General features: G+C 43.7%; 1 protein-coding gene across 2 annotated transcripts in view; it reads right to left on the bottom strand.

Moving 5' to 3' along the window:
* The window catches only part of URGCP (upregulator of cell proliferation), a 28,284-nt gene extending 7,135 nt beyond the window's left edge, over positions 1 to 21,149 (bottom strand). The window contains exons 1-3 of one of the 2 annotated variants that reach the window (XM_053608423.1): positions 20,992 to 21,149; positions 1,208 to 1,234; positions 831 to 901 (exon numbers count right to left, since the gene is read on the bottom strand). In XM_053608423.1, the coding sequence (XP_053464398.1) occupies positions 831 to 901; positions 1,208 to 1,234; positions 20,992 to 21,005 (112 nt within the window). In that variant the 5' untranslated portion in view covers positions 21,006 to 21,149. The remainder of the gene's footprint in view (positions 1 to 830; positions 902 to 1,207; positions 1,235 to 20,991) is intronic. The other variant, XM_053608424.1, reaches the window with a different exon arrangement.
* Positions 21,150 to 25,312: the final 4,163 nt, after the last annotated feature.

The following is a 25,312-nucleotide window of genomic DNA, read 5'->3' as shown; positions in this document are numbered from 1 at the left end:
TTGGTATTGCTTGATCCCAACTCTGCCATGAGCCTTGACCAGCTAGCCACTAATACCCCTGGTACCTACTTTCCAGAATTTAAGTTCCAGGAAGGACTTTTGGCCATTTCATTTTAATATTGTTTGCTACATCCCAATGCCCACAGCAATGCTAGCACTTTATAAGTGCCAAATAAATACTTGTTTGAATGAATAAAATAAAATTTGATTATTTAAAATTTAGTTAAATATTTTTGTGGGTTTTGTTTTTACATAAAACTATTATATCCAATAGAACACATTCATTTTGAGAAGCACCTAGTTAATGAAAGATAGATCCAAAATGAATTACTAAGAGAAATTAAGATGCTTGCGGTATGGCTGCCATACACTAAAGCTGAAGTTACAAAGGGTTTGACGGTCCCACTCTCAAATCCTCAGAGATATGAGGATGTAGACCTATGAACCTATGCAGACCATGAACAGGAAGACCACAGGTCCCAGTCTGCAATGCAAAAATCCCAATTTATACCTATAGTCACACGCCGTTTTCCCTCTCAGAAGTGGCAAGTTTAGAAGATAAACTATACCACCTACAGGGGCAGTTATGACATGCTAAAGTTGGTGTGATGTTCCTGGTAAGTTGTGATGATCACCTGTTTAAACCTGAATCTTATTTTGAATGTATGAAGAACACTTAAAAGACCCTTAGATGGAATCTTCCTGTAAGAGGAAAAATAAAAGCCTTATGCTTGTTTTTGAGGTCTGCAATCCTTAGCTCTAAGGAAGGGCTGGAGCCCAATATCCCGACAGGACTGAAGCAGAACATTTGCTTCAGAGTCCAGCTTTACCTGCAATGGCCACCGCTGTTCGTCTCTCTGACCCTTTTATTTCTGGGGCCACTTCTCCCAAATCTGAATGTCTGAAACAATTTCAGAAGAAAAACACAATTACAATAATGAAAATCCACTTTCACCTATCAAATTGGCTGCATATGAAAATCTCTTGGGGAGCTTTTAAAAACTACAAACCCTGGGTCACACCCCAGATCCATGAAACCAGAATCTCAGGGAGCCAGTCCTGAGCATCGCTGCTTTTAAAAGTGCCCACAATGATTCTAATGTGCAGCCACAGTTGAGACACACTGGTCTAGAAAAACCAGCACTCTCAAAAACTGCTGACCAGAGCATAAATACAGCCATTCAGAAAGACATAAAAATATACATACCCTTTGACCAGTAATTCCACTTCTATCCTAAGGAAATAATTAAGATTTAGTTACAAATGTGTTGATGCCAGCTTTATATATTATAGCGAAAAACTGGATGCCTTTTAAAATCAAAGTGCAATAACAGGGAATTATGGTGTTATTGTGCAACCATTACAACATATTCTATGGATTTCCTTGTGGACAAAAAGATGCTGGGTGAAATCTTATGGAAAGATGTTAATATGTTATTAGGCAGAAAGAAAAGTCAGGTTATAGAACAGTATGTATATTAAAATTGAAACTTAGTAAAACTGCATTTATTTATTTATACATATATATAATGAGAACTCTAAAGGATGTTTATCAAAAACTAATAATGTGGGGAGAGAGGGGGTGAGCCTGAGTTCTTTTATGTATGATAACTATAGTTCAATCGATAATAAACTATTTTAAATGTATCACAAAATGAGCAAATGAGAGAATGTGTTAATTTTGTCAGGAGCCAGAGTTCCCAATGTTCAAGAAAGGGCATACAAATATGGAATAGGGAAGTTACAACAGGACTTGCAGAGGCCTTCTGGTATGAATGTGATTTCTGTAAGCATGTTCACATGCTTATATTTATGTGTGCAGATGTGTAGATGTGTGAATGCTATTTCTGAGTGTATATGCATACATACATGTATTCCTAGTTCTATCCATTGAAAACACCAAGAAGCAAAGACAATGTCATGGCAGTAAAGCATGCCTAGCACCGTTTGATGCCACTCCATGCTAAATTAAACAAGGGCTCCTTGGAAATTCTGAATGACGCCAGGGATGGGGCAGGGAAAGAATAAGGAGTCTGAGCATCTTATTTCTGAAAGCAGAAGTGCTCCAGAAAGTGATGGGCATGCCATGGGTCACAGGAGCTGCTTGAGGGGCTCCACTGGTTAAATCTGGGATGGTGTGAGCACAAACATAATTAAACACAGTAATTAAATTTAAAACATTGAAAAACAGGAATCAGTCCACAAAGATAAATGGGGAGAAAGACAGGGCTCTTGCTCACAGCAGAATGCTGAAGACGGAAGGAGTGCTGTAGTCAGAATAGTATCATTTTGCAAGCATCCTATCCAAGGTTGGTTCAAACAGGAACAAACTAACAAATGCTAACTCTTGGAGGAAAATGTTTTTGACAAAAAAAAAAAAAAAGTATTTGTCCAGTCTTAGAACATCTTCTTGTAGACTGCTTAAGGCTCCCGGGAGGAAAACACACAGCAGTTATATGAAGTACAATGAATAGCTCGGGCCACACTCCAGAATGATCAAAATGAACCTCGACAATGGGGACTGATCGCCATCTTGTGCCCCCGGCTGTGGTACCCTGACCAAGGACACATCACCCATGCAGTGTGTTCCCTGACCTAATCACCAACACAAACGCAAAAGGAGGAATTCATGTCAAGCTAGAGGAGTAGAAGTGTATTATCTCAAAGTGTGAACGTTATAAAAGACAAAGAAAGACGAGAAAACGCTCTAGATTAAAGGGTACTAAAGATACAGGAATACCGAATGCAATACCTGACCCAAGACTGGTCCTGACTAGAAGAAGCAATTATCATGTCAACTGACAAAACTGAGATCAGGCTGAAACTAACTTTAAATGTACTCATGTTAACTATACTGAAGCTACAGAAGAGAGTATCTTCAATCTTAGGATACAGACACTGAAAGATTTAAGGATGAAGTGTGATGATGTCTCTAATTTATTCTCTACTGGGAACCAAATATTTGTGTCATCTCCAAAATTCATGTGTAAAATCCTACCCCCCCAAAATGGCATTGGGAGGTGATTAGGTCTTGACAGTAGAGGATTAGTGCTCTTGTAAAAGAAGCCCAAGGGAGCTTACTTGCCCCTCCATCATGTGAGGACACAGTGAGAAGGGGCCCTCACCAGGTGGTGCCTTCATCTGGGACTCCCAGCCCCCAAGAACTGTGAGACATAAATCTCTGTTGTTTATAAGCTACCCAGTCTATGGTTTGTTACAGAAGCTTAAACAAAGACCATCCCTAATGGTCAGGATAACCTTATGCAAGTGTGTGCACATACACACATGCGTGGAGAGCAGGAGAGAGTGACGCTTGAGAATGACAAACGAGGTAAATTATTCAGAACAGGGGAATCCAGAAGGGGCCTTTTGATTTTTGTAACTTATCTCTAAATGGAAATTATTTCCAAATAAAAAGTTTTTTGCTTTTTTTTTAGAGACAGAGTCTCAACTTTGTTGCCCTCAGTAGAGCGCTGTGGCATCACAGCTCACAGCAACCTCCAGCTCTTGGGCTTAAGCAGTTCTCTTGCCTCAGCCTCCCAAGTAGCTGGGACTACAGGCGCCTGCCACAACACCCGGCTATTTTTTTGTTGTTGCAGTTTGGCCAGGGCCAGGTTTGAACCCACCACCCTTAGTATATGGGGCCGGTGCCCTACCCACAGAGCCACAGGCACCACCCACCAAATAAAAAGTTTTTTTTTTTTCCCCCAAATAAAAAGTTTTAATAGTTAATGGTGGTTAGTTTTGTCTATGGCATCAGTTTTTGTTTTATTTGAATTTTTTAATAGAAGCAGCATGCACTAATTTAATAAAACTCATAGAAGTATTAAATTGATGCTGTGAGTTGGGATCAGAACCAGAGGAACCAAGGAGAACCAGAGCTCCCCTAGGAGCTTTATAATCTGGTGCCCTTCAAACCAACATTCTTCCAAGAGTATATTCTAAACTTTGAGCTTGTCACACGTGAAGGCAGAGCAATCCAGCTCCTCCCTTAACCCCATTCCATTCCTTAGCAAAAGAAAAGTTGTGTCAGTCAAAGCCACCCTTTCAGAGCAAAATTTAGGCTCTTCAGTTGTTATTCCAGCATGTTCCCTGGGGTATCCTCCTCTGCCCACTCTTTGAGAAGAATTCCAGCAACTATGATACTTACTACATTCATGGCTGTGTTAGTCACTTCACAGAGCAGAGCAAGAAGTAATTTTCTGACTTAATCTGACCCTGATGCTGATAAAAATAGGAGTTTTAACTGTCTTCTCTTCACTTGTCTGCAAAGAACATCCATTGCTTTTGTAATGAGAAAAAGAAACAAAAGTAACCTTAAAAAAAGAAACATGACTGGTTAAAAATAGTTCCCCAGAGGGGAAGCTACAGGTCTAGCCCCATGGCACAAAGACTGGAGACTCCCCGGCAGGAAGAGAAGAGAAGACAGGTCCCCCCCGCCCCCCCAGCTGCACACAGGTGCGCTCTCAGGCCGGAGACCCACCCCCCGGGCACACCTTCCAGGCAGTGCCCTGGGCAGCAGTTTAACTTCAAGCCTTTCTATCCTGGAAGAGAGCAGTAAGCAAAAGTGAGATAACCTTCAGTTTGTGCTAATTTATAAAAATTACCTCGTTTGCATTTTCTGTATTTTATTCTTCTCAACAAGCTACCTGAAGAACTTCACAACTTTTTAAAAATAAAGAGGTGCACAAACCAAACCACTGGCTGTAAGTCCCCTACTACTCACAAAGGCCCTGGGTTTTAACTGGAGTCAAGGCCAATCCTTGAGAGAGAGAAAGCAACATCTATCTAATGCTTTTAAAATTTACATTACTATACACTTGATGCCTTTTTCTGTTGTTTTTAGACGGAGTTTTATTATGTCACCCTCCGTAGAGTGCTGTGACATCATAGCTCACAGCAACCTCCAATTCTTAGGCTTAAGCAGTTCTCTTGCCTCAGCCTCCCAAGTAGCTGGGACTACAGGCACCCGCCACAATGCCCAGCGTTTTTTTTTTTTTTTTTTGGTTGTAGTTCTCGTTGTTTGTCAGGCCTGGGTTGGATTCGAACCCACCAGCTCTGGTGTATGTGACAGGCACCCTTAGCTGCTGAGCTACAGGGGCCGAGCCACACGATACCTTTTAATATTTACTTGTAATGGACTGAACTGTATTCTCCTCAAATTCATGCAGAAGCACTAACCCCAATATGACTACCTTTGGAGATGGTAATTAAGGTTAAATGAGGTCATAAGATTAGGCCCTATTTGGTCATGACTGTGTCCTTGTAAGAAAGAGGAGGACTGGGCGGCGCCTGTGGCTCAAGGAGTAGGGCGCCGGTCCCATATGCCAGGGGTGGCGGGTTCAAACCCAGCCCCGGCCAAAAAAAAAAAAACAAAGAGAAGGACTTACTCTTCCTGCAGCCATGCAAAGAAAAGGTCATGTGACAACCCAACAGCCATCGATAAGCCAGAAAGTAGGTCCCTCACCAGAACCCAAATCTGTGGGTGCCTTAATATAGGACCCTCTGGTCTCCAGAACTGTTTGAGAAAATAAATTTCTGTTCAAAGTCCTGGTGTCATAGCTCACAGCAACCTCAAACTCCTGAGCTCAAGCAATTCTCTTGCCTCAGCCTCCCAAGTAACAGGGACTACAGGTGCCTGCCACAAAGCCCAGCTATTTTTTTTATTGTTGGGGATTCACTGAGGGTTAATAAGCCAGGTTACACTGATTCCATTTGTTAGGTAAAGTCCCTCTTGCAATCATGTCTTGTCCCCAGAAGGTGTGGCACACACCAAGTCCCCACTCCCTCCCTCCTTCCCTCTCTCTGCTTCCCCCCCCCACCTTAATTGTCATTAATTGTCCTCATATCAAAATTGAGTACATAGGATTCACGCTTCTCCATTCTTGTGATGCTTTACTAACAATAATGTCTTCCACTTCCATCTAGGTTAATACAAAGGATGTAAAGTCTCCATTTTTTTTTTAATAGCTGAATAGTATTCCATGGTTTTTTTTTTTTTTTTTAAGAGATGGGGTCTTATTCTTGCTCAGGCTGGTCTAGAACTCCTGAGCTCAAACAATCCGTCCACCTCAGCCTCCCAGGGTGCTAGGATTACAGGCATGAACCACCATGCCCAGCCTTAAAATTCCTAAAACAAATAAAAATGGAAACACACCAAAGTCTATGAGATACAGTAAAAGCAGCAGCAGTAAAGTATAGCAATAAACAACTATATTAGAAAAGTTTCAAATAAACAACCTAATGATGCACTATACATATACATATATATAGTCCCTACCTGAGGGACTATTAACACAAAAATAAGAACAAACAGCCCCAAATTAGTAGAAGGAAAGAAATAATAAAAATTTTGGGGCACGGTGGCTCACACCTGTAATCCTAGCACTCTGAGAAGCAGAGTTGGGAGAACTGCCTGAGCACAGGAGTTCACGACCAGACTGAGCAAGAGCAAGTTTTACTAAAAATAGAAAAACTAGCCAGGAGTGGTGGCAGGCACCTGTAGTCCCAGCTACTTGGGAGGCTGAGGCAGGAGGATGGCTTGAGCCCAAGAGTTCAACAGTTTGAGGTTGCCACAAGCTAGGATGATACCACAGCACTCTACCCAGGGTGATGGAGAGAGATTGTCTCAAGAAAAAAGAGAAGAACAAAGGAAAAGAAAAAAGGGCTGGGCGCGGTGGCTCACATCTGTAATCCTAACACTCTGGGAGGCCGAGGTGGTGGACTGCCTGAGCTAACAAGCTCAAGACCAACCTAAGCCAGAGCAAGACCCCATCTCTAAAAACATAGCCGGGTGCTGTGGCAGGTGCCTATAGTCCCTCTTTGTAGACTACATGATTTTACATACAGAAAAACCTAAAGATTCTGAAAAAAAGTCTTAGAATGAAAAACAAATTCAGTAAAGTTGCAGGATACAAAATCAACACACAAAACTCAGCAGCACTTCTATACACCAACAATGGTGCCTATAGCTCAGAGGCTAAGGCATCAGCCACATACACCAGAGCTGGTGGGTTCAAACTAAGCCCCGGCCTGCCAAACAATAATGACAACTACAAAAAAAAAAAAAAAAATAGCTGGGTATTGTAGCAGATGTCTGCAGTCCCAGCTACTTGGGAGGCTGAGGCAAGAGAACTGCTTAAGTCCAAGAGTGTGAGGTTGCTGTGAGCTGTGACGCCATGACACTCTATGGAGGGTGACATAGTGATACTTTGTCTCAAACATAAATAAATAAATAAATAAATAAATATAAACCAATAAAGCAATCCTGGTGGGGCATGATGGTTCATGCCTGTAATCCCAGCACTTTGGGAGGCTGAGGCAGGAGGATCACTTGAGGCTCAGAATTTGAGGCTATAGTAAACCATGATGGCACCACTGCACTCCAGCCTGGGTGACAGAGTGAGAGCCTATCTCTAAATAAATAAATACCAATCCCATTTACAATAGCTACCACAAAAATAAAATACCAGTTAGGCGTTATAGCACATGTCCATAGTCCCAGCAACCGGGAGGCCAAGGTAGAAGGACTGCTTGAGCCCAGGCATTAGATGAGCTATGATGGCACCACTGTACTCAAGCCTGGGTGACAGAGAGAAGCCTAGTCTCTTAAAAACACAAAGCAACAAACCAACCAAAACAACCCTAAGAACATATTTAAGAAAGGAGGTAAAAGATCTCTACAATGTAAACTATAAAACACTGCTGGAAGAAACTGAAGAGGACACAAATGGAGGAACACCCCATGCTCATGGATTAGAACAGTTAATATTGTTAAAATGACCACACCAACCCAAAGCAATCTACAGATTCAATGCAATCCCTATCAAAATTCCAATGAACATTCTTCATGGAAATAATAGGGGGAAAAAGTCTGGTATGGCACCACAAAGGACCCCAAATAGCCAAAGCAACCCTGAGCAAAAAAATTAAACCTGGAGATATACTACCTGATCTCAAACTATACTACAAAAGCTATAGTAATGCAAACAGTATGGTACTGGTATACAAACAAGAGAGTAGACCAATGGAACAGAATAGAGAACCCAGAAATAAATCCACGTTTACAGCCAACTGATTTTTGACAAAGACTCCAAGAACATACACATTGGGGAAGACATCCTCTTCAATAAATTGTCCTGGGAAAGGCTAGGTGCCTGTAGCACAGTGGTTACAGCACCAGCCACATACGCCAGGGCTGATGGGTTCAAACCAGGCCCAGGTGTGCTAAACAACAATGACAATTGTAACAAAAAATAACCAGGCATTGTAGTGGGCACCTGTAGTCCCAGCTACTCAGGAGGCTGAGGCAAGAGAATCACTTGAGCGCAAGAGTTTGAGGTTGCTGTGAGCTTTGACGCCCCTGCACTCTACTAAGGACAACATAGTCAGACTCTGTCTCAAAAAAAAAAAAAAAAATTGTGCTGGGAAAACTGGATATCTGTATGTAGAACAATGAAATTAGACCTTATCTATCACTATATGGAAACGGAAGACTTAAATGAACAGAAGACTTAAAAGTAAGCTCCCAAATTATGAAACTACTAGAATAAAATGTAGTGGAGATACTTCAGAACACTTGTCTAGGCAAAAATGTTATGGATAAGACTTCAAAAGCACAGGTAACAAAAACAAAAGACAAATGGGACTGTGTCAAACTAAAAACTTTTCACAGCAAAGGAAAGCAATCAACAAAGCGAAGAGGACTGGCGCCTGTAGCACAGTGGTTACAGCACTAGCCACATACACCCAGGGTGGCGGGTTTGAACCCAACCAGGGTCAGCTAAACAACAATGACAACTGCAACAACAACAACAACAAAAAATAGCCAGTCTTCATGGCTGGCGCCTGTAGTCCCAGCTATGTGGAAGGCTGAGGCAAGAGAATCGCTTGAGCCCAGGAGTTTGAGGTTGCTGTGAGTTTGAGGATGCCATGATACTCTACCCAGGGCAACATAGCGAGACTCTGTCTCAAAAAAAAAAAAAAAGTGAAGAGACAACCTATAGAAGGGAAGAAAACATTTACAAATTATTCATCTGATAAGGAACTAATATGCAGAATATACAAAGAACACAAATAATTCAACAGCAAAAAAAAATCAAATCAAATAATCTCAATAAAAAGTGAGCAAGAGATCATACAGACATTTCTCTAAAGAAGACAAACATATGGCCAACAAATATATTTTAAAAATGTTCAACATCACTAATCATTAAGGAAACATGAATCAAAACCACAGTATCATCTTACCCGGTCAGAATGACTATAATCAAAAAGAAAAAGAAAATAACAAATATTGGTGAGGATGCAGCAAAAAGGGAAGTCCTGGCTCACCACCTGTAGCTCAAGCAGTTAAGGCACCAGCTACATACACCAGAGCTGGCAGGTTGAAAGCCAGCCCTGGCCTGTCAAGCAACAATGACGACTATAACCAAAAAGCAGCCAGGTGTTGTGGCGGACGCCTGTAGTCCCAGCTACATAGGAGGCTGAGGCAAGAGAATCGCTTAAGCCCAGGAGTTGGAGGTTACTGTGAGCTGTGATGCCACAACACACTACCCAGGGCGACAACTTGAGGCTCTGTCTCAAAAAAAAAAAAAAAAAAAAAGGAAATTGTATACCTTGTGGGGATGTAAATTAGTACAGCCGTTATAGAAAACTGTGGTGGTTTCTCAAAAAACTAACAATAGAACTAGCATATGTTCTAGCAACCCCAATAGTAAGTATTCATTTACAGAAAAGAAAATTAGTAATATCAAAGGGTACCTGCAAGTTCATATTTACACTGCCACTACTCACAATAGTTAAGATACGTGGCTCACGCCTGTAATCCTAGCACTCTGGGAGGCCAAGGCAGGCAGATGGCTTGGGCTCAGGAGTTTGAGACCAACCTGAGCAAGAGTAAAACCCCTATCTCTAAAAAAAAAAATAGCCAGGCATTGTGGCAGATGCCTATAGTCCCAGCTACTCGGGAGGCTGAGGCAAGACGGTCACTGGAGCCCAAGACTTTGAGTTTGCTGTGAGGTAGGATGTCCCACGGCACTGTACCCAGGGCAAGAAAGTCAGACTTTGTCCCAAAAAAAAAAAAAAGGGAATTCCATCTAATGTCCATTAGCAGATGAATGGATTGAAACATGTGGTGCATATACCTAAGAATCCTATGAAATCCTGTCATTCACAGCAATATGGATAAGTTATGTTAAGGAAAATAAGTCCAGGCACAGAAAGTTAAATATCCCAAGTTTTCACTCACATATAGGAGCTAAAAAAATTTTTTGAGCACATGGAAGTAGAAATAATTATGGGTATTAGAGGCTGGAAGGGTAGGGGAGAGAGGGGAAGGCACGGGGACATTGGTTAATGGATGTCAAATTAGCTACACAGGAGGAGTGAGTTCTGGTGTTCTGCAGTACCGCAGAGCGAAAATGGTTAACTGTAATTTACAGTATACTGTAGTCTCAAAAAGCTAGAAGGGCGTGGCGCCTGTAGCTCAGTGGGTAGGGTGCCAACCACATACACCAAAGGCTGGCAGGTTCGAACTGGCCCAGGCCAGCTAAAACAACAACAACTGCAACAACAACAAAAAAAAATAGCCAGGCGTTGTGGCAGGTGCCTGTAGTCCCACCCACTTGGGAGGCTGAGGCAAGAGAATCGCTTGAGCCCAAGAGATTGAGGTTGCTATGAGCTGTGACACCACAGCAATCTAACTAGGGCGAGAGCTTGAGACTCTGTCTCAAAAAACAAACAAACAAACAAAAAAAAAACAGCCGGGCCTTTTGGCGGGCACCTGTAGTCCCAGATACTTGGGAGGCTGAGGCAAGAGAATTGCTTAAGTCCAAGAGTTTGAGGTTGCTGTGAGCTGTGACATCACAGCACTCTACTGAGGGCAACATAGTGAGACTCTGTCTCAAAAAAAAAAACAAACAAAAAAAAACCAGCCCTGGCCAGGTGCAGGGGCTCGTGCCAATAATCCCAGTACTTGGGCAGGGGGAATCTCTTCGGCCAGGAGACCAACCTGGGCAATAGTGAGACCCTATTTAAACAAACAAACAAAAAAAAGCTGAGCATGGTGCCATATACCTGGAGTCCTGGCTACTCAGGAGACTAAGGCAGGAAGAATACTTGAACCTGAGAGCTGGAGGCCAAATGAGCTATGACTGCACGCACCACTGCACTCCAGGCTGGGCAACAGAGTGAGAGCCTGTCTCACAAAAAATAAAACAAACCAACAAAAACTCACCACCAAACCAAAAAATACAGCTATAATTCTTTAAGAGCTTATACTGGAGTTAGACTGGAGAGACAGGGGAATGCTCACTTCAGAAACACTATTAACCTGGTTACAAAACACACATACTAATCTGTAAAATGAGGCTGACCATCCCTGCCCCACACACAACGATTCCAAAGAGATTTACGAACATTGAGCAAGTCAATGTTCTCTCAGATTTATCCATATATTTATTGCTACTAAGTTTGAGATACATCAGTGAGGTTCACAAACTCTCTGCTCTTGGGTTACATTCAACCAGGCAAGGAGAGACTGACAATTAACAATATATATATATATATATATATATTTTTTTTTTTTTTTTTAGACAGAGCCCCAAGCTGTTGCCCTGGGTAGAGTGCTGTGGTGTCACAGCTCACAGCAACCTCCAACTCCTGGGCTTAAGTGATTCTCTTGCCTCAGCCTTCCAAGTAGCTAGGACTACAGGTGCCCGCCACAATGCCCAGCTATTTTTTTTTTTTTTGGTTGTAGTTGTCATTGTTGTTTGGCAAGCCTGGGCTGGGTTTGAACCCGCCAGCTCTGGTGTATGTGGCTGGCACCTTAGCCACTTGAGCGACAGGCGCCAAGCCAATAATTTTTAACTTTTTTTTTTTTCTTGTAGAGACAGAGTCTCACTGTACCGCCCTCGGGTAGAGTGCCGTGGCGTCACACGGCTCACAGCAACCTCCAGCTCTTGGGCTTCTGCCATTCTCTTGCCTCAGCCTCGGGAGCAGCTGGGACTACAGGCGCCGGCCACAACGTCCGGCTATTTTTTTGTTGTAGTTTGGCCGGGGCTGGGTTTGAACCCGCCACCCTTGGTATATGGGGCCGGCGCCCTGCTCACTGAGCCACAGGCGCTGCCCGCCAATAATTTTTAATATAGGATATGCTAGAAGATGTTAAGTATTATGCAGAAAAGAAGGAGTGGGCCAACCTGAGGGGATAAGGTGTACCAAGAACAGGCAGGGAGGACAGCCTGCCTTTTTGAAGTCTATCTGGAGTGGGCCTACAAGCAGAGGGGCCCCATGAGGACAGGCTTGGGTGGAGGTGAGAGGAGGAAGCACGAAGGCCAAACAGTGCTCAGATCAGCAGGGGGTCCCGGGGACGTCAGCAGTAGAGTGACCAGTGAGTAGGAGGGCGGCAGCAGGAGAAGCCGCAGCTTTATAGGTCACAAGGAAGACTCTGGTTTTTAGTCAACAGGACTAGAGAGCCATGACAGGCTCTGAGTTCAGGGTGACAATCCTATTTATGTCATCAGCTGCTGGGCTGAGAAGAGACAAGAGATAACAAAGGCTTGGACCTGGGCAGCAGCACCAGCGACAAAGGCATGTACTTAGGTTCTCAAGGTATAAGGATTGACCAGATTGAGAGAAAGACAGGGGTCGGGGTCAGTTCAAGTTTGCAGGCTCAATCACTTGCTCCTTCTCAGGTGGGGAACACCGACTTAAGAGATCGTGAGTAAACTGGCACGAACATGCTCTACCAGGACACACACCAAACTATCATCCCTGGTAGTTGGGATGGGTCCGTGAGCTGGAAGGGGCATGGAGGGCTAGGAAAGTCAATTCTTCCCAGCAAACAGGAGAAACCACTACAAGCAATCTTCCTTAAGACACATGCTCTGCAATGCCCACCTGACACCAAGTTAGCCACAATAATTACAGAATCAACTTGTATTTTATCTGTAACACAAAAAAATTATGGTGCAAGAAAAACCCAAGAAAATCCCAAACAACGGCAAACAAGAGAATTCAGTAAGGTCGGAACATGCAAAATAAAAAATTGCCTCCTATATATAAACAGGTTAAAAACATGGAAGGAGGGCGGCACCTGTAGCTCAAAGTGGTAGGGCGCCAATCCCATATGCTGGAGGTGGTGGGTTCAAACCCAGCCCTGGCCAAAAGCCACACACACACACAAAATAAATAAATAAATAAATAAATAATCAATTATTAAAAAAAAAAACATGGAAGGAAAACCCCCATTTATAGTGCAACAACAACAAAAATATGTCACTACTTCACTTAACTAGTCTTAATAAAATAAGAATATATCTAATAAATACACAAAACCTACATGAAAACAATTTTTAAATACTGAATAAAAGACCAGAGCAAGTGAAAAGATATACCCTGTTTTGGGGGGGGGGAAAGTCTTAATATATTTTTATGTGGATTCTCCCTAAATTAACCTGTAAGTGAACTTAGGTTCAAAAATAGATAAGCTGATTCTATGAAAAAACATTTTTACAATAATAATCAGGAAAATTTTGAAACAGAACAGTAATGAAGGAGGCTGAAGTCTGCCAAGTGATAGATAGCACATGATGATAATAAAGTTAACAATAATTTAAGGTTGAATACATAGCCGCAGGTGTCCTCAAACTTTTTAAACAGGAGGCCAGTTCACTGTCCCTCAGACCATTGGAGGGCCAGACTATGTTTAAAAAAAAAAAAAAACTATGAACAAATTCCTATGCACACTGCACATATCTTATTTTGAAGTAAAAAAACAAAATGGGAGCAAATACAATCACACCGCCTCATGTGGGCCAGCAGGCCGCAGTTTGAGGACCCCCGAGGAATCAGTAAAAGGAGATCCCAGAAATAGGCTCAAATACAGCTGGAAATGTCATCACTGATCCAGGTGGCTTTAAGAATCTGAATATTAGTCAATCACAACAACCTAGGAAAAAAATAAAGGTAGATCCCTGATACTCCTTTCACCAAAATGAGTATCGACTGGATCTGAAAATAAATTTTTAAAAAATGCACTAAAAGAAAATATTAAAGACCTTTTTTAAAAAGGCAAAATGGCTAAGTATAAAATAACACAAACGACAAAAGATTTTTTTTGTGCTCGCTTCGGCAGCACAAATACTAAAAAAGATTCTTTTTCTTAAATTATGAAGTTCTAGAAATCCACAAGAAAAAATAACAACAAAAACAAAAATGATAAGCCTTTCCCTCTGTGTTGCATGTGCCCTCCAGCATGAGCTCTAAGGATGCTTCCCACTTGGGTGGGAGGTGGCTTCGTTTTCTTTTAGGTCCCTTTTATACTTATTTTAAAAAATAAAGCAACTAACAATTTTATAAAAAGTCACTATGCAGACTCGAAAGCATAACAACGACATCTGACCTACCACAAGAAAGACGCCCCCAGGAGCAGGGGCATCTCCCTCTGAGTGTGGAGAGTGTGGATGGAGTTGCTTCTGATTTATCCCATTTTCAGGCACCTCCTAAGCCCACAACTGAAGGTACTGTCTACTCTGTCACTACCGCTTCTTACTCCTGTGAACACTGTGAGACCATCCTTACTTCACTTTTATCTAATGCTGGGAGACACTGTGTATGCGCTGTGATCACAACAAAAACAGACTCCAACATTTGTCTTTGTGCCTCAGCAACCAAATTTAACTGGAACATTTTGCATCGAGTTTAATCTTAACCCCATTAACTTGGACCTAAGCATCTTTCTTTACCTGTGTGATGGGAATAACTACTTACTACACAGGGTTTCTGTGAAGATTAAATAACCTAATATGTGCAAAAGCCTAATAGGGCCTGACAAGAGTTGTTGGAAGTGGGCAGGATCTAAGTTTAAAAGAACATTCCCCAGCCCTAGATAGTCCCTGCCACTCATGGTTCTGGTTAAGAGGAGCCCCCCCCTCCCCGCACTGAAGTGGGCTCTTCTGTCTCCATGGAGAGGTCACCACGTGGCTGGTGTATCAGATGAAGGTCTGGTGCACTCTGCAACCCAGGAGCAGATTTGGAGAGCGGCCCTGTCGAGCCAGAGACACTTACATCTTACTCTACCCCTGCTAGTTCTCCCATCATACCTAGGAGTGTGGGGAACACATTGGGTGGCTGCTGGCTGGTTGGGCAATCCTAGATGCCTGAGGGGAGAGCTAATGCAGTCTCAGTCCTGCTGGGAAAGCTGTGTCCCTTCTGCACGAGCCACAGCAGCTACTGAGCAAGCTAAATGTTCCTGTTGGACTTCTCCCAAAAGCAAAGGCACATCTTGTTTGAATTCTTACTGCTTCCTCCTTGAAGCGTGGTGTACAGGCTGCTTTCCTGCCCTCCCCCTGGCCTGCCTAGATGATTTGTCTTCCACTGTGCAGAGTCTATTCCACCCAGGCCAGCCTTCCAGTGGGAGAGCTGAGCCCTTCCCTCCACACAAAATGAGGGTGCTGGGAGGGACTCTTCCAGGACAGAGAAAACAAAAGGTTAAAATAAATTTAGGCACTGTAAATATCCAATGGATGTTAATAGGAGTGCTTTTAGCTGCCTAGGTAGATGAGTCCCTGGAAATTCCAAGAAGAGGTGATGATCCTAAGGGAGTGGGCAGGGATGACCAGGAAAATACATAAGGTTATAAAGGACTAGTGAGACACACCTGTAATCCTAGCACTCTGGGAGGCTGAGGTGGGAGAATCAAATGAGCTCAGGAGTTCGAGACCAGCCAGAGTAAGAGAGATATCCTGTCTCTATCAAATTAGAAAAACTAGCTGGGCATTGTGGTGGGTGCCTATAGTCCCAGCTACTCAGGAGGCTGAGGCAGAAGAATCACTTGAATCCAGGAGTCTTAAGTTTTAGTGAGCTATGATGCCACTGCACTCTAGCCAGGGTGACAAAGCGAAATTCTGTCTCACTGAATAAATAAATGGGCAAGTGATCTAAGGAAAGGACCTGAGGAGGTCACAAACAGAGTAGAGGGGAGGGTGGCACCCACCCTCTTACCTCAGGTATAGACCCTGCATCCACACAGGAACAACAACAAAGCCTTGGGTTTTGCCACCCAGTACTGGCTTTTCCCCAAGCCCAATAGGTCACACACTCCTGAGATTCACTCACTCAGTTACTTTCTCCATTACCACGAGTCCTACTCAGCTCAGCATTCTCCCCAGCCCCACTCAAAAGCCAAACATCCTTCTTTCTACCCATCTTCAGCCTGAGCTCCTCCCTTCCACGGCAGGTCTCACTCCTATACTCTAGCCTAGGCTGGGAAGGACTTAAGTATAACAGTGACCATATTTTCTAACACGACAAGCTAAGAAGTATGAGTTCACCTGGAATGCAGTGGTTAGAACATGATGTTGATGGTTAGCAGATCAGAGAAATTCGGACTGAATACTTCTGAGGGAATACAAGGATGACGATGAGGATTCTATCTTTAAAGATTGGGTAGGAAAAAAACAACTGGGTAAATGAAGGTACCATTAACATCCTGCTTCTGAATAATTTTGGTCAATCAAAACTTTCTGAGTTTGGTAAGCACCCTGGCAGGCATTTTCCAAACTTTTCAGACACTCAAAACTTTTCAAATCCAATATCATCATGTGTTGGGAGGTGCAGAGAACTCTTAAAATTTGGTAGCATCAATTTAAAAATAGGCAGGCCATTTGACCAGAGTCTAATTCCTTTTGTGTGTGTGCGTGTCTGTGTGTGTGTGTATGTGAGGTAGTATCTCCCTCTGTTGCCTGGGCTAGTGCAGTGACATCAATATAGTTCACTGCAACCTCAAACTCCTGGGCTCAAGCAATCCTCCTGCTTTAGCTATGTGAGTAGCTGGAACTATAGGCACGTGTCACCATGCCTTGCTAATTTTCCTACTTGTGTAAAAACAAGGGGTTGAGGGGTGCGTAGGGAAAATGTGTCTCATTATGTTGCTGAGGTTAGCCTCAAACTCCCAGCCTCAAGTTCCTCCCACCTTGGCCTCCCAAAGTGCTGGGATTACCAGTGTGAGCCACTACACGTGGCCCAATTCTTTGTTTCTATTCTAGATGTCCAGAGGAAGAAACAGATGAGAAGCATTATCTTAAAGAAAACCAGAAACATTCTTAACTGAATAATATAACCATACCATGGAATATGATACAACTGTCAAATTTAGGTAGATCTGTTCCTTGTTCTGGCATGGAAAGAATTTCAAGGTGCACTGTTGGGCAAATAAAACAAGGTGCAGAACAGTATGATAGCATTTATGTAAAAACAGAGCAAAGAATAAACATATGTAAAAGCAAAGGAAAATGCCTGTCAGGGTGCTCACCAAACTCAGATGGGGTAGAGGAAGGGACTCTAGTTGTTTCTATAAGGCTGTCTCTTAGGTAACAGTAACTATTTAAAAGTATACCAAAATTTTGAGAGCGGTCCTCTATGTAAACCCAGATTACACTTGAGCTGTCTTTTGCCTTATACTTTGTGTATTTCAAACCACTCACTAAATGACAAAAATGAAAAAATACACATATATTACAAGACAACACAGGTTTGCTAACGAAATTGGAGGAGTTGTACCTAGTGCACAGTTTGAAATGAAAATCTGGAAATGCAGGATGAATTGTTGTAACATTGTTGAGGATTAGCAGCCCCTTTGAGAATTTAATGAAAGCTACAGGAAAATACAGGCAGCTCCTATGGCTCAGTGAGTAGGGCCCCAGCCCCATATACAGAGGGTGTCGGGTTCGAAGCCGGTCCCAGGTTTGAAGCCGGTCCCGGCCAAACTGCAACAAAAAATAGCCGGGTGTTGTGGCAGGCACCTGTAGTCCCAGCTACTTGGGAAGCTGAGGCAAGAGAATGGCCTAAGCTTCTCTCTCCAAGAGCTGGAGGTTGCAATGAGCTATGATGCCACAGCACTCTACTGAGGACAACACAACGAGACTCTGTCTCTAAAAAAAAGAAAGAAAATACACAAAACTCCCAATGTTCCATATAGTTTAAGGCAGTGGTTCTCAACCTTCCTAATGTCGCAGCCCTTTAATACAGTTCCTGTGGAGTTGAGAACCGCTGGTTTAAGGGAACACAGAGATGCCTCCAGAAGCCCATCCATGAATCAGGGATCCTAGGTTAAGAACCTCTGAGTTAGGCCAGGTGTGGTGGCTTCATACCTGTAATCTTAGCACTCTGAGAGGCTGAGCCAAGAGGATCACTTGAACTCAGGAGTTGGAGACCAGCCTGAGCAAGAATGAGATCCCATCTCCACTAAAATATAATTAAAAAATTCTACTAAAATATAATAAAAAAAATTAGCCAGGCCAAGTTTGAGCTTATAGTAAGCTAGGCTGACACCAGGGCACTCTACCCTGGTGACGGAGTAAGACTCTGTCTCAAAAAAAAAAAAAAAGGATGTGACCAAGCAGAGAACATGTGTTAAGATAAGCAGAGATGAACTGTAGAACCCAAGGAAACCCTAACAAGGAAAGAGTATGCAGAAGGAGCTGACAGTTGAGGAGGATCTGGGCAGCTGTCAAGCAGCCAGGCAAGGGGCAAAGACCAGAGATGGGCAGTAGAGTGAGGCTGGTTCAGTAGAGGGTAGATGGTTCAGGTGCGGGAGCTCCATGCCTTCTACACTCTTTGCCTCCCCTACACTGCTGTCACACAGATTCCGACAGCTCCCACGTGATAGTGTCATTTCCCCATTGGAAAACACCCCTTCAGCAAGTAGTGGGCCAGGTCCCACAGACAGCCCCGGCCTTGTCCTCTGGTCTTTCTCCACTTAGCTTCAAACACACTGGACTGTGGGGTGTTTCTCATACATCTGTTCCTTTGATGCCTTCACTCTTTCCATATCCTTTGGCACAATGCCTGTCACATTCGTAAGATCCTCAAAAATGGTCAGCATATTTCTTTCCTTCCCCACTATCTCACAGAGACTGTCACTCAGTAAAGAATGTCAGATTCTATGAACAGTCCAATCAGAATTAACACTCCCCTCCCACTCTGAATATATCTCTGGATTGGCTCCCCACAACACCTACTGGAGGCTTAATGTTTAAGTTGGCTGAATCAAACAGGGCAGAGGTCTCAAGAAACACCATCTCCTGACTAGATTTCAATCTATCAAGGAAGCGTGAAGAGTGGACCTACATTTTTACATATAGTAAGTACATAACGTACCAGCCATGTACCACTTAACAACAAGGATACATTCTGAGAAAATGTGTCATTAGATTGGATCCTGGTATTAGGGTACAGCCTACTACTACATAGCTAGGCTACAAACCTGTACAACATGTCACTGTACTGAATACCACAGGCAACGGTAACACAGTAGTATTAGTATATCTAAACATATCTAAACCTAGAAATGGTACAGTAAAAATACAGTACTATCATTTTATGAGGTCACTATTACATGTAGGGACTGCTGTTGATGGAAACATTATTTTACACATCACTTGCATACTAAAAGTTTTATGATCTGATCTTTGCACTGGATACCCTCAGGAAATTATTACAGACTGTAACGGGGTCACTCACAAATAGAACTGCAAATGTCACTAACTACAGAGACACAATTTGAGGCCTAATGGCTCACAGAATTACCAGCCCAGCATTAAATCTAGCACTGACCCACGTCTACAAGTAGTGTCCTTAGGTACTAAATGCCCCACGATTTTTTAAAATTCTTCATGGCAGATCCACACAGGCTCAGCCACTCTCTTGCTGCCTCCGAGAGGCTCTGCCCCACCCTTTACTGACAAGTGGGATAGGAATGCAGTGGAACCCTGAACCCCTGGGTCAATCAGCCTGGCCTTCCCAGGGATGGGCCCTTGCCTATACTATTTATGAGCTCAAAGTACTGGGTACTTAGCTAGCAACAAAAAAGGCCTGGTCCTAGAAATGACCACTGCCCCCCAAGCCTAGAAAGACAGTAAGTGGGTGGAAATTGCCCATAACCTGGCTGGAGTCGCAGATCCAGGTTCAAATTCAGGTTGCTTCATTTAGGCCCACATATGAAGCCAAATCACCCCATGGCCTGGCTCAGGCCTCACCTGTAGGAGGCAATATAATATCCACAACCCCCGACCCCCAAAAGCCTTTTGTGAACTGTAAAGATGCACACCTTGAACTGCTATTACAGCCACTAGATCAAGACCCTCTAAATGATGGACAACAGTTAAGTAAGAATTTTTGACAACTAAAAGTAATGACCTTGAGCCTAGTTTTCCTCCACTATAAAATGAAGGTGTTGGATTAATTGTGTCATTTCTATATTTCATCACCAAAAAAGTAATAATGAATCGCTGAGGTTTCGTTTGGCCAAGGAAGCATTTTTTTAAAAAAATTACAAACTATGAGTGTCACCATCATTTTCTAAAAGAAAAAACGTTTTAAACCAAAAAAAGTTGAAAGGAAGTACTATCAGAATAAGCGCAGCCACCTTAAGGAAGGCCCGTGGACAACAGCCCAACCAAGGAGATGCCAGAGCGGCTAGAGGGGCTCCCAGGAAGGGGTCTGCACCGGGTCCTCACATTCTGGGACATTCTGGGTACGTCTCAACGACGCTGAAAACAAGCATCAACTCTTAACATAACCAAGTTGAATGACCAAAAATACAGATGCCAGGGGCCGGGGAGAAGCCTCTCCAGGCCTCCGAGGACTGCCCCGGATCCGCACCGGTTTCCACGCCGCCTGCTGCACCCCCCACCCCGGTGAACGTGGGCCTCGCGCCGACCCTGAAGCCCCCACGGCCCTCGCTCCCCGCAGCCCGTGCGCCCCCGGCAGCCGCCGTCCTCGGCCTGCGCCCCCGCCCGCCCCTCACACCCGCCGGGCCGCGTCCGCCCAAGGTCGGCGATGGAGGGCCGCGGGCCTGGCGGGTGGGGACGCCCGCGACGGGTCGGGGCTGAGTCCGAGGCCGCAGCCGGGAGGCCGGAGCCGCTCGCGGCCCCGCTCCTGGCCCGGCCGGCAGCCGCGGGGGCGCGGGGCCTGCGAGGCGGCACTCACCCGGGCGACGCCATGAGCGCGGCGAGGTCTCCGCTCCCGCCTCCCCCGCTTCCTCCGCGCGGCCGCGGTTCGGCGCCGGGGAGGGGCCTGGGCCGCCGGCCGCTCGCGGATCCTGGCCGCGCTCCGGGCCGCGCTCCAGGGACTAAGGTGGGGGTAGGTGGGCCCCGGGTCCGCTGGGAGCGGCCTGGGGGCGGCCCAGGCGGGGTGGGGGCGGGGCGGCCCGGGTCCGCACGCAGCCGGGAGCCCGCCCACCGCCCACCTGCCCAGGTGCCCCGAGGCCGCAATTTGGCGGGCGGCGCCTGCGGGGCCAAACTTGAGCGATAATCAGCTCCAGGCCCCGATCTAGCCCTAGGGCCTCACTGAGGGCCACACATATGCCTTTGGAGTTCAATTTCCGTAGGAAACCCCTTTGCCATGGAGTGTAAGGTGTTATTATTAAGCAAAACAGTAACTTTCCTACTTCCTAACATCCGAAGCAGTGTTGGACGACTTGGTGGCCTCTTTGAGCCTGTTACTCCTTGTAAAATGTATGTAAAATCACTTTGTAAAGCCCCAGGTAACGTAAGGCACTTTTAGTATTCCTTATATTGTATTGTTAAGCAAAAAAAATGAATTTTGGATTCCTGCCGTGGGGGTTCACAGCTATGACAACTTGGGCAGGTAAATTTTTGAGCTTGCAAAATGAGTTTTCAGAAATAAATGATCTCTTGTCAGTGAAAACAATAAAGCAGCTCTGGGCTTCAATATAAACCATTGTTGATAACATCTTTTTTGGAGTTATAGTAAATATTAATTATTATTTTGTAATTTTTCCTATTAAGAAGAATAGGAGACAGCAAAGTGGTGATTTAACCCTGGCTCTGGAGTCTGAATACCTACTTGTGTTGGAATTGGCTCCACCGGTTACCAGCTCTAGGAGCCCAGGAAAGATAGAATTTTGCCAGTGCCACAGCACCTCATTTCAAAAATGGGGCTAAAAATAAGTCTGCTTTTCTCTGTGAGGATTAAATAAGTTGACAATTGTAAAGCAGTAGATACACTGCCTGGTCCATAATCTCTTTCCTTCTGGGGAGAATCCATGCAATGCCTGTGAGCCTTCTTGTCTTCTTCAGTAAAATGGAAGCCCACAATCACCACCTTGAGTTCAGAAGATAATTAATGCTCCGTAAATGGGAGCTGATAAGTAAAGCTATGGGGACTTGTGAGATCCCAAAATAAGTACAAATCAGAAAGACCATGGCTAGAAAGAATTTGGGGAGTGGGCACTCCTAAATGCCCTGATTCAAGACAGTAATGATTTATCACTAGAGTGAGGGAAGTTAGATGATTTTTTAAAAAAATAATCTTTCTTGGCCAGGCACGGTGGCTCACTCCTATAATCCTAGCACTCTGGAAGGCCGAGGCAGGTAGATTGTTTGAGCTCAGGAGTTCCAGACCAGCCTGAACAAGAGCAAGACCCCTATCTCTACTAAAAATAGCAAAACTATGGGGTGACACCTGCGGCTCAAAGCAGTAGGGCGCCAGCCCCATATGCCGGAGGTGGTGGGTTCAAACCCAGCCCCGGCCAAAAACTGCAAAAAAAACCCCCCAAAACAAAAAACAAAACTAGCCAGGCATAGTGGTCCATGCCTGTCATCCCAACTCCCAGGGAGGCTTATACAAGAGGGTAGCTTAAGCCCAGGAGTTTGAGGTTGCTGTGAGCTATGACAAAGCCAGAGCACTCTATGCAGGTGACAAGAGTGAGACTCTGTCTCCAAAAATAAATAAATAAATAAATAAAAAGCAAGCTTTCTCTGTTTTTTAAATAAGTAATGTAAGTTCACTCCCTTAACTTGAATATTAGTATTCCACTGTGTGGTGGACCAACACATTATTTAACCAACCCCTACTATTATATATAAATATTGTGGCCAGTATTTTTATAACTTACAATAAATTGGGTAAAGTGTACTTTTATTTTTAAAAAAGTAAAATTTCACCTGGATGGATCTAAAATACATTCTTCTTAGTAAAGTATCACAAGAATGGAAAAATAAACATCCAATGTACTCCATACTAATATGAAATCAATATATAAACAATTACATGTTCATAAGAATAAAACACTAATATAGTCCAGTTCAGGGGGAGAGAGAAGTGGGAGGGGGGAGGAGGGAGGAGGGAGGACGTTTGGCAGAAGGAGGGAGGGCCTGAGGCAAGACCTCACCTAATGTGCACATTGTGAAGGTGTATTAAACGCCCACTGTGTGAGAGGCTCATCTACAAATGGAATTTAAACACCCCCTGTGTGAGAGGCTCATCTACAAATGGAACTTTACCCTGGAAATGAGAACAATGTAACCCAAAAATTGTACCGTCAAATTAATTTGAATAAATTTAAAAAGAAAACAAAAAAAGTAAAAAATTGAAGCATTTATCTATTTGATTTCTTCAGAATTTTGAAACTATTTGTGAATATTCTGAATTTATGGCCAAATAGTTGCTGTATTTTCTTTAAATGCAATAAGAATCTGTGGTCTTTTCGAACAGGACATTAGTTATTTACAAAGGCTTTGAGTGGAATGGCATATTTTCAGATATGACCAGATGTCTTGTAGAATTAAGGTTGACTTTTTTTTTTTGAGACAGAATCTCACTCAGTTGCCTTTGGTAGAGTGTCATGGCATCAAAGCTTACAGCAACCTCAAATTCTTGGGCTAAACAATCCTCTTGCCTTAGCCTCCCAAGTAGCTGAGATGACAGTTGTACGCCACTACATCCGGCTAGCTTTTCTATTTTTAGTAAAGACAGGAGGAGTCTCGATTTTGCTCAGGTTGGTCTCAAACTCCTGGGCTCAAGCAATGCACCTGCCTTGGCCTCCCAGAGTACTAGGATTACAGGCATGAACCACAGCACTGGCAGAGGTTGACTTTATAGAGCTGATAAAAAGCCCCTTGGGAAGAATATCCTGGTACCTTGTCTAGTGGTTCTTTTATAAGGTTCCTGACCTATGATAAGTAAAGACTATCACTTTTTTTTTTAATCAACAGAATTATTTGTTCTTGTTTTTATTTTATTTGTTTTTTGAGACAGACTCTCAGTATGTCGCCCTGGGTAGAGTGCCCTTTCGTGTCTTCAAACTCTTGGGCTTAAGTGATACTCTTGCCTCAGCCTTCCAAGTAGCTGTGACTATTTTGTTTTTGTTGTTGTTTTAGCTGGCCCAGGCTGGGTTTGAACTTGCCAGCCTCGGTGTATGTGGTTGGCGCCCTACTCACTGAGCTACAGGTGCCAAGCCAAGACTAACACTTTATGACAGGCCCAGGAACCGCAAGTTATTTTGGGACTTTAAGAAAAAAGGAATTCACCAAGTCATACAAGTATCTATCTGCAGGCACAGATAAATCCTTGGCTTGGCTAGCCTTGAGGCTTTTGAAAGTGTAATCCGAGATTCCATATTTTAAAAACTCCAGTAACTATTTAGCCATTAAGAAAGATGGAGACTTGGGTGGCGCCTGTGGCTCAAGGAGTAGAGCGCTGGTCCCATATGCCGGAGGTGGCGGGTTCAAACCTAGCCCCGGCCAAAAACCACAAAAAAAAAAAAAAAAAGAAAGAAAGATGGAGACTTTACAACTTTTGTATTTACCTGGATGGATTTGGCGAACATCCTCCTAAGTATGTATATATCACAAGAATGGAAAAGCAAGCATCCAATGTACTCAATACCAATATGAAACTAGCAGATGAACAACTACACACCCACATGAGAGAAAAACACAATTAAATTCAAGGAGGGTGTTTAATAAGTTCTCACCTAAAGGGCACAATGGGGTATATATGGCATACCTCCTGAGTGAAGGGTTAAACTACAACTTGGACTTTACCTAAGAAATGCAAACAATGTAACCTAATTATATGTACCCTTATATTAATCTGAAAAAAAAAAAGGGAGGAGGAAAGGGGATTGGTATGGTCCTACCTAATGGGCACAATGTAAGGGAAACCACAACCGGGACCCCTGATATTAATCTGCTATAAAAATAAATGAATAAAAAATAAATTTAAGATTTCCAGCAATACCTCCTGGCACTCTGGGAAGCCAAGCAAAGACAACTGCTTGAGCTCAGGAGTTTGAGACCAGCCTGAGCAAGAGTGAGACCCATCTCTACTAAAAATAGAAAAATTAGCCAGTGTTGTGGCAGGCACCTGTAGTCCCAGATACTTAGGAGGCTGAGGAGTTTGAGGTTGCTGTGAGCTAGGCGGATGCCATGGCACTAGGCAACAGAGCAAGACCTGTCTCAGGAAAAAATAAAGTTCCAGCAAAGCCAATTTAAAGAGAGCTTAT

Source organism: Nycticebus coucang, chromosome 11, assembly GCF_027406575.1.
Source record: "Nycticebus coucang isolate mNycCou1 chromosome 11, mNycCou1.pri, whole genome shotgun sequence".
Taxonomy (NCBI): domain Eukaryota; kingdom Metazoa; phylum Chordata; class Mammalia; order Primates; family Lorisidae; genus Nycticebus; species Nycticebus coucang.
This window is presented reverse-complemented; position numbering and strand designations above follow the sequence as displayed.